Genomic DNA, 10,013 nt, shown 5'->3' with positions numbered 1-10,013 from the left:
TGGCAGGGGCTGGGAATCTGTGTGGCAGGTAAGGGAACAGAGTAGAGTATTAAGTCCTGGACTAAGGATTGGGGGCCAGGCTGCCCAAATTGGCAGCTGGAGAAGGACCATCACGTATGGAGGTGGCACTGCCAGCTGCTGGGCCTATGGGTCTAGAAAGCCTGATTAGGGTGAGGAACTGAAGTACTTCCAGGTCCTTTCAGGTGGAAGATGCTTTTATGGGCTAGGCTGGGCCAACCAGTCAGAAAGCAGTCCTCCTAAGAGCTTTACCCTACTGCCCCCTGCCTGATAACCACAGTACACAAGAGCCAGGTCACTGTGTCTTATCCTGTTCTACACACTGGCTCTAGATGGTTTTTACCACGTGACTCAAACCCAGAGCTTGGGACTACTCCCCAAGTCTCTGGCATACCTTTGGGAATGCCCCCCCCCCTTTTAAAGTTTATTTAAATAAATATTACACCCAACGTGGGGCTCGAACTCACAACCCCAAGATCAAGAGCCTCATGCTCTACTGACTGAGCCCCCATGGGAGCCCTTCTTTATTGGGAAATAAATACAGAGTCAAACAGGTGGGCCAGCCAACATCTGTAGTTCTGAGGGCCAAGAGAAAGGAGTCTGACTTGCTCAGAACTCAGATCTCCATGAGCTGGTCACTCCCCACGATCACCTCGTTCACTCGTTTGGCTACAAAAGAGAAGAAAAAAGTTGTTTGAGAACTGGCAGTAAAGGTGTCATTTCAAACCAAATTATTTCTAATTTCTATGTTCATAAACATTTATTCGTCTCCTATGTGGCTCTGCTCTTGAGAAGATCTTGGGAATACAATTTGCTAAAAGGATTATAGGAGAGGCAGCATTTTCTCACACAGGAGGAAGGGACTCACTCTTTTAAACCTAGCTTCCGGGAGACTTCACATAGGAGGGGAACTGGATGGGTCTTACAGGATGAATAGAGTTTTTTTCAGGCAGTGTATCAAAGGGAAGGCATTCCAGGCTGTTGGAACAACGTGAGCAAAGGTATAAAAATACAAGGAAGGCAAACATGAAATACTTTGGTGTGGCCAAATGGTAGGGGGTGGGGGGGAAAGGTGAGAAGCAGTGGCACTAAACAGTTAAATGGAGATATCCAAAGGAGAAGGGGTGATGCTCCACATATAACATGGAAATAATACCACCTACTGCAGAGTTGTGAGAATTCAATGACTTAAAGAATCCTCAAGTGCTGGATAAGCAGTGGCCATTATTTTGTGAAGTCCAAAATATGGCCCTCCCTGACCTGATCCTTGCTTACCTCTCCAGCTTCATGTTCCACCATTCTGCAATTATACCTATAAGCCATACTATTTTGTAGCTCTAGACCTCTGCACTGGCTGTTCCCTCTGTCTAGAATGCCTTTCTTGCCCCTCATCCCATCACACTCTTGCCCTAAATGCCCTAATCAAGCACCTCCACTATTAGTGGTGCCTTCCCTTCCAAACTGTCCATTTCCTGCTTTGTGAAAACACTACCGGATACATACCTCTGTCTCTACGTCATTATCTCATTCTCCTACACTTCCCTGTAAGAATCTCAAGGGGGGCCAGTGTATTTATGTTTCTACCCCAGTGTCTAGCACAGCTACCGGCAAGGGAAAGATTTCAGGGGTCCCGGGTAGTGAGGAGGATAGGGTACGATTATTAAGTGGAGAGCGAAAGTTGAAAGGAGATGAGGGTTGGTAAGAGTAGAGAAGCTCAGAGAATTGTAAAACTGAGTGTAAGTAGTCCAAGATATTTAGAAGAGAAGGAGCGAAGAGGAAGACTATGAGCCCTCAATACATTTAGGGGAGCACCATGGAAGTTGACCAGTGATGGGGTGAAGGGTAAGAAGAGGGTTAGTTTTCTAGGAATAAGAGCAATAGAATGGAGGCAGTGAACTAATGGTCTGGAAGGGGTAGGGGGACCTAGGGGCATGTTATCTACTTCTTGCCTGGAGGTAGGGGGCACATGCAGGAGACAGGAGAGTTTTCCTGCCCTCTGTTGGCTCAGACAGAAAAAGCTGACCAGCTGGCTGGAAATGGATTCTTCCTGGGCAAGCTTCCCATGGTTTCTAAGGATCCAACATGCTTCTTGTCAAACTTGGGAGCTTGAATGTGACCCTGATAGGGATTGGGGGCCAGGCTGCCCAATTTGGCTTTCCTGATGCTCTACTTCAGTCTTAGGCGGCTTTGGTGCAGCAAAATGAAGATCCTTGATGATGGGACCAAGACTGACAGAGACATGTCTGGGTTTGTTCATATTGCCCATAGGCTGGAGCCTCTAAGGGGGTATCTGACTGCAGCTTTGGAGACCTTAAGAATTCAGACATGTCTTCCGTTCTACCCACCTTTTCAGCTTTGCTTCTTGCTAGATCTCCCTTGTACCCTATATTCTAGATTTTGCAAATGGTTTGCAGTTTCCAACACACTGGATTTTTTTGGCCTTCAAGTGCTTGCTTACATGGTTCCCCTTTGCTTGAGTGGTTCTTCCCTTTGTGTATTTGATAAATAGCCCAAAAGTTCAAGATTTAGCATTAATGCCTTCCTTGGGCCAGAACTGACAGAGTTCTCTTCTATGTCCTTAATTAACCCTGACAGTCTCCTACCATCATACCTGAGAGACTTTTCAATAATTATTTACTTGTCTGTTTCTGTACTGGGGGCAGTTGGACAGCAAGAGGCAAATCTTATTCATCTTTATACCTCTAGCTTAGAATATAGGAGGCAATAATAGTTTGTTGAATGTGTGTTTTGGGGGTTATGTGAGAGTACAGATGTAGGAAACGAAGCATATACAGAAGAGAAGGCCCCCAATCTCTTTGTCGAGAGTGTAATTGACACATTTGGTGCATTACGGCAAGGGCACTTAGAGATCCAGAGCATCCTCAGGCCTATTTCTCTAACTTTCCCCATAGAAAGAGAAAACTCGGTCTCGGCTTTTCACCAAGTTTGCTGTTAAGGCACCATTTTGGACAGAGGCAAACTCAAGAGAAGGAAAAGATAGGAAAGGGAGGAAGAAAAGGTGACAACGCAGAAAAGACCTTCTGAGTCAAAAGGACTTGAGTTCTACTTTGCCTTTGAGCAGATTATTTCATGTCTTTGGGCTTTAGTTTCCTCATCAAGTAGGGATTCTATAAGATGATGGAGAGAAAGAGCCCAGCATGGTGCTTTGATAAGTATTAAACAGAAGTTACAGAATGGGGCTGGGGCTGGCCTCCTTTTTACGCTTCATAGCCATCTGTTTTCTTCAGTGAAAGGAATGGGAAGGAGGCCCAGATACTGCTCAGGCTGCTAAATTCCATAGCGCTGGGGATGGTCCTGGAGTGTGACTGTCAATCAGGATCCACCCTTGAGATAAGACTGACCAGAAAAGAACAAAGGAAATACTTCTTTGGCTAGCTTCTCAGGGGACCTCCAAAAGCTCCTTTTTACCCTTTATCCCTCTACAGCCGTAAGTCAGCCTCATCATCGCCTATCTAGACTCTGACATTTATTCTTCCTTCACCCAGTCTCTCCCTAGTTTCCACAGATACTGGGCTGTTCTGAAGACAGTCTTAGTTCTTTTTTTTTTTTTTTTTTAAGATTTTATTTAATTATTTGACAGAGAGAGAGACACAGCGAGAGAGGGAACACAAGCAGGGGGAGTGGGAGAGGGAGAAGCAGGCTTCCCACTGAGCAGGGAGCCCGATGCGGGACTCGATCCCAGGACCCTGGGATCATGACCTGAGCCAAAGGCAGATGCCTAACAACTGAGTCACCCAGGCACCCCGACAGTCTTAGTTCTTTTTTTTTTTTTTTTAAAAGATTTTTTTTTTTTATTCATGACAGAGAGAGAGAGAGAGAGAGAGAGAGAGAGAGGCAGAGGGAGAAGCAGGCTCCCAAGGAGCAGGGAGCCCGATGCGGGACTCGATCCCGGAACCCTGGGATCATGACCTGAGCCGAAGGCAGACGTTTAACCATCTGAGCCACCCAGGCGCCCCCGACAGTCTTAGTTCTAATTAACACTCTACTTGGCCCTCAGTGCTCCAGACCAGAAGGGCAAATGAGGTGTCTGGCTGGGGCAGACAATGCTTTCTTTTGCTCTGCCAGGCTCCAAATAAACACCTGAGCCCTCTTTGGCCTGCCCTACCCACTTTCCCCTCTACCCTCTGGTCTGCTCTTGGCCTGGGGGTGGGAGAAGACTTGCTTATTGGGATTCAGGGAAGAGAGACTAGATCTGGCATTTTGGGGACGGATGTATTTTCATGGGGATTCTGTAAGGTGGAGGAAACCTGGAGGGAGCAACATGCCGTACTCGTTCTGCTTGGCCAGGGCTGGAAGCAGGTTCCAGTAAACACCTGAAAAGTTCTGGGCTGGAATCAGATCCTAAGGATCCTTCCCTGAGAGTACAAAGGGGGGCTGGTAAGCTGAGGAGAAACCACTGGGACAGAAGGGAATGACAAGCTGCATATGAAAAGCTGCACTGCTGGGAAGCTGGGAAGGATTCCTGCTAGCCAGGACTTGGCCTATATGCCTGTCAGGTCTACTTTCATGGCCACAGGACTGGTCACTGTGGTCACAGGGAAGCGATCCAAGTTACCTCACTGACAATAAGAAGAGACTCACATGAAGTTTCCAATTAGAGTCTCTAGGTTTTGACTTTGTTGGCTGTGGCTTTTCCACTGGCTTGAGCAGGAGGTCAAACTTGACTGCCAGGATTTTTGCCAGAGATAATCTCATTAACTGAGCATGCTGGGGCGCGGGTGAGAAAACCCAGAGTTCTGTTAGAAAATGGCTTGTTCTGCTGGTGGTGCTAGAACAGGGCAGAGAGGGCTACACTGGGTTGTAAGAATCACATTTTGGGGGTGTAAGACTCATATGGACGTACTAACTCTGTGGTATGCACATGATTGAAATCTGGAGAGGGGACAGCGTTGCTTCTGAGGATGAATGTTTTTTTCTGAAATCCCTCCACGTGAGGAAGATTGACTGGGGACTCTGCCATCTGCTGAGGTGTCTGCTGCTGAGGATCTGAGTTGTTGATCTTTGTCTGGGTCATTCACAGTAAAAGGTCTCGAGTGCTTCACTAATGGCTAGGAATTTGCCTTCTCCAGACGGCTCAGCTGCAAGGACAAGTGACAGTGTGAACAGGTGACTGGCCAGAAGTACCTGTGGCAGGAAGGCACTGACTCCTGTGTTGGATGCACTGGTCCATCCAGCATAGAGGACAGAGCAGGAAGGGCTGGGATTCTCCAGTTTAGAGTCCAGATGACCTCCCTGGCCACCTCTCTTTCAGGAGGACCATTAAAGGGCCTCCTTCTAAAATGGGGACACACAGTGTTAGAGCCAGAAGTCCATGAGATGCTAAAGCCTATGACATCCTAGGAGTTTGGCTAGCCCAGCCTTGTGCTCCCTGATGGGAGAGGCCATGACTCAAATCTCAATATCTGGCATTCAGTTGTCATGCATGCATTCTGCATACAGACTGGAAAAGGTCCTTGGCAAAACAAAAGGAAGGAGCACCATTACTTTGTTGGAAATGGGAAGAAGCAGAAACTGTGAGGTTCCAGGTTCCAGCACACAAGAAAGGAGGGATCCTCTAGGGTGGTGGCAAATGGAGTTCATGCATTCAAATATGCCTATGGAATCTAAACTCTTTTTTTTTTTTTTTAAGATTTTATTTATTTATTTGACAGAGAGAGAGGCACAGGGAGAGAGGGAACACAAGCACGGGGAATGGGAGAGGGGGAAGCAGACTTCCCACGGAGCAGGGACCCTGATGCAGGGCTCCATCCCAGAACCCTGGGATCATGACCTGAGCCAAAGACAGACACTCTTAACAATGACTGAGCCATCCAGGCGCCCCATGGAGTCTAAACTCTTAAAAACCACAAAAGGCAGCAGCTCCTGGCTCCAGGAGGGATTGAAAGAAGAAAGCACTGGAGGATGCTTCTACTTTTTGCTGAGCAGGAGAGAATTTACAGAGACAAAGAGGCAGGAAGGAGGTGGAAGAAACATTGTTTGGGGCCAAAAACCCAAAGAGAAGAGAACAAAGAAGGACAGAGAAATGCAATGAGGTGACAGGGAGGGGACAGGATAAGAAAGCAGCTCCACAGACCAGCTGAGCAGCTGCTTTTGGAACTCTGGGGACCCTTCCCAAGGCCTTCCATGGAGTCAGAGAAAAGGTTGGGTCCTGTGAATCCTATTAAAAAAATTTTTTTTTTTTATTAAGAGTTTTATTTTTATTTTTTAAAGTAAGCTCTAGGCCCAGCATGGGGCTTGAACTCACAACCCCAAGATCAAGAGTTACATGCTTTACAGACTGAGCCAGCCAGGTGTCCCAGTCGAATCCTATTTTATTTTTATTTATTTATTTATTTATTTTGAATCCTTTTTTTAAAAATCTCATTTATTTATTTGACAGAGAGAGACAGAGAGCGCACACAAGTGGGGGGAGCTGTAGGCAGAGGGAGAGGGAGAAGCAGGCTCCCTGCCAAGCAGGGAGCCCAATGTGGGACTCGATCCCAGGACCCTGGAATCATGACCTGAGCTGAAGGCAATTGCTTAACCAACTGAGCCACCCAGGCGCCCCTGAATCCAGTTTTAAAGAAATTACCAATAGGCCCCAGTTGCTCAAGAAAGAAGTTTCTCTGTAGCCCAAGGGTAGGCCTGAGTGAGCTGGTATGTTGAGTAGGAGAAAGAACGAAGACCTGGGGTTCCTGAAGACCAGAAAGAGCTGGGATATGGAGGCCAAATGTATTTTTCCAACTGGTCTGGGAAAGATGGACTAAAGGGAGAAAAGGTCTATGACTGATCAAATTCTGCTGGGCAAGCCAGGAGTGGCTTCTTTCTCTGGTCTTTTTGGAGGCTGTCTTGCAATAATTCAGGCTGAAGACCCAGTTTTGTCATTTACTAGCTATGTACCTTGGGTAAATTTCAACTTTTCAAAGTCTCAGTTTCCACTTCACCAAATGGGTCAATAATGAATCCCTACCTCAGAGAGTTTTCATGAGAGTCTAGTAAGATAGTGTATGTGAGAACATTTTAAAGATATAAACAACAGGGGCGCCTGGGTGGTGCAGTCGGTTAAGCGTCTGGCTCTTGGTTTCAGCTCAGGTTGTGATCTCAGGATGGTTAGATCGAGCCCTGCACAGGGCTCCGCACTCAGCACGGAGTCTGCTTGTCCCTCTCCCACTGTCCCTCGCACTCCTCCTGTGTGTGTGCACACTCTCTCTCTCTAAAAAAAGCTACAAACAACAACTGTAAGCCAATGGCATTCCAGGAGGGGAGCGCCATTCATGTGGCGAGTGTTGGGTGTACCAGCCCTCGCCCTCGCCCACGATTACAGAAGAAAACACCAAAGGCTGCGGTGCTGCCCTTGACCAACACTCCTGCTTGAAAGTTCTCTGGTGGGGCACTGGGTGCAAGGTGTCTGCCACTAATTCAACTAAAAATGCCAGCCTTCCTTGTCACACGGGCATGGACGTATGACCAGGCTTCACCTACAGATGCAGCCACCCCAAACTCGGGGCTGGGAGCTAGTGATACTAAGAAGCAGGAACCAGAGAGAATCCACGCTGGGCCTGCTGGGTGGTAGAAGCAGTATGGACCATTCAAATTCTCAGCCCAGCAGAGAAACCCTGATGTTTGTATGTCTCTCATGCACCACACACAGGCACAGCTCAGAGACAGTGTGTGTTCGGTTCCACTACAATAAAGTGAATATCACACTAAAGCAAGTCAAGTGAATTTTTTGGTTTCCCAGTGCATATAAAAGTTGTGTTTACACTATACGGTAGTCTATGAATTGTGCAATAACATTATGTCTAAAAAATATATATACATACATTAAAAATGCTTTATTGCTACAAAATGCTATCATCTGAGCTCTCAGCAAGTCATAATCTTTGTGTTGGTGGAGGGTCTGGCCTTGATGTTGACGGCCGCTGCCTGGTCACGGTGGTGGGTGCTGAAGGCTGGGGAGGCTGTGATGATTTCTTAACATAAGACAACAGTGAAGTTTGCCGCACTGATTGACTCTTCCTTTCAGAAATGATTTCCCTGTAGCATGTGATGCAGTTTGACAGAATTTTACTCATGGCAGAACTTCTTTCAAAATTGGAGTCAATGCTCTCAAACCCTGCAGCTGCTTTAGCAACGAGTTTATATAGTCTAAATATTTTCTTGTCAATTCTACAATCTTCACAGCATTTTACCAGGAGTAGATTCCATCTCAAGAAACCACTTTCTTTGTTCATCCATCAGATGTAACTCCTCATCTGTTCAGGTTTTATCAAGAGATGGCAGTGATTCAGCCACATCTTCAGGCTCCACTTTTGAACCTAGTAATTCTCTTGTTCTTTCCACCCATCTGCGGTTACTTCCCCCACTGAAGTGAACCCCTCAAAATCACCCATGAGGGTTGGAATCAACTTCTTCCAAAGTCCTGTTAATGTTGCTATTTTGACCTCTTCCTGTGGATTACAACTGTTCTTCTTCTTCTTTCTTTTAAATGATTTATTTATTTATTTTAGAGAGACAGAGAGAGAGAGAGAGAGCATATGGGGAAGGGCAGAGGGGAAGGGAGAGAGAGGATCTCAAGCAGACTCCCCACTGAGCTCGGAGCCCACTGCAGGCTCAATCGTACGACCCTGAGATTATGACCCGAGCCGAAATCAAGAGTTAGACGCTCAACCAACTAAGCCACCCAGGCGTCCCTGAATCACAAATGTTCTAAGGACATCTAGAATGGTGAATCTTTTCTAGAAGGTTTTCTCTCTTTCTTTTTTTTTTTAAGATTTTATTTATTTATGGGCACCTGGGTGGCTCAGATGGTTAAGTGTCTGCCTTCGGCTCAGGTCATGATCCCAGGGTCCTGGGATCGAGTCCCGCATTGGGCTCCCTGCTCCTTGGGAGCCTGCTTCTCTCTCTCTCTCTATTTCTGTCTCTCATGAATAAATAAATAAAATCTTTAAAAAAAAAAAAAAGATTTTATTTATTTATTTGTCGGGGGGGGAGAGAGAGAGAGAGAGAGAGAGGTTGAGAGAACGAGTGGGAGGAGCAGCAGAGGGAGAAGCAGACTCCCCATGAAGCAGGGGCCCAACGTGGGGCTCGATCCCAGGACCCTGGGATCATGACCTGAGCCGAAGGCAGACGCTTAACCGACTGAGCCACCCAGGCGCCCCTCTGGAAGGTTTTCAATTTACTTCTCCCAGATACATCAGAGGAATCACTATGGCAGCTATAGCCTTAAGAAATGTATTTCTTGGGCGCCTGGGTGGCTCAGTTGGTTAAGCGACTGCCTTTGGCTCAGGTCATGATCCTGGAGTCCCTGGATCGAGTCCTGCATTGGGCTCCCTGCTCGGCGGGGAGTCTGCTTCTCCCTCTGACCCTCCCCCCTCTCATGTGCTCTCTCTCATTCTCTCTCTCAAATAAATAAATAAAATCTTAAAAAAAAAAAAAAAAGAAATGTATTTCTTTTTTTTTTAGAGAGGATGAGCAAGTGGGGTGGGGGGGAGGGTGCGGGGCCGGTGGTGCGGGGCAGGGGCAGAGGAAGAAGGAGAGAGAGAATCTTAAGCAGGCTCTACGCCTAGCATGGAGCCTAATGTGGGCTTGATCTCATGACCCTGAGCCGAAATCAAGTCAGACGCTTAATGGAATGAGCCACCCAGGAGCCCCAAGAAATGTATTTCTTAAATAAATAATAAGACTTTTACTCCTTGATCCGTGGGCCACAGAATGGATGTTGTGTTAGCAGGCATGAAAACAATATGACTCTTATTGTACATCTCAATCAGAGCTCTTGGGTGACCAAGTGCATCATTAATGAGCAGTAATATTTCGAAAATAATCTTTTTTTCTGAGCAGGAGTTCTCAACAGTGGGCTTAAACTATTCAGGAAATAGCTGTAAACAGATGTGCTGTCATCTAGGCTTTGTTGTTGCATGTACAGAGCACAGGAAGAATAGATTTAGCTAATTCTTAGGGGCCTTAGGATTTCTAGAATGACGAATGAGCAC

General features: G+C 46.7%; 1 protein-coding gene across 4 annotated transcripts in view; it reads right to left on the bottom strand.

Annotated features, from left to right (window-relative positions):
* Positions 1-509: 509 nt before the first annotated feature.
* The window catches only part of EIF2B3 (eukaryotic translation initiation factor 2B subunit gamma), a 133,764-nt gene continuing 124,260 nt past the window's right edge, over positions 510-10,013 (bottom strand). For all 4 annotated transcript variants that reach the window (XM_035018720.1, XM_035018723.1, XM_035018722.1 and 1 more), the window contains one exon: positions 510-687. In XM_035018720.1, the coding sequence (XP_034874611.1) occupies positions 635-687 (53 nt within the window). In that variant the 3' untranslated portion in view covers positions 510-634. The remainder of the gene's footprint in view (positions 688-10,013) is intronic.

Source organism: Mirounga leonina, unplaced genomic scaffold, assembly GCF_011800145.1.
Source record: "Mirounga leonina isolate KUSES-001 unplaced genomic scaffold, KU_Mleo_1.0 Mir_173, whole genome shotgun sequence".
In the NCBI taxonomy this organism is placed as follows: domain Eukaryota; kingdom Metazoa; phylum Chordata; class Mammalia; order Carnivora; family Phocidae; genus Mirounga; species Mirounga leonina.
This window is presented reverse-complemented; position numbering and strand designations above follow the sequence as displayed.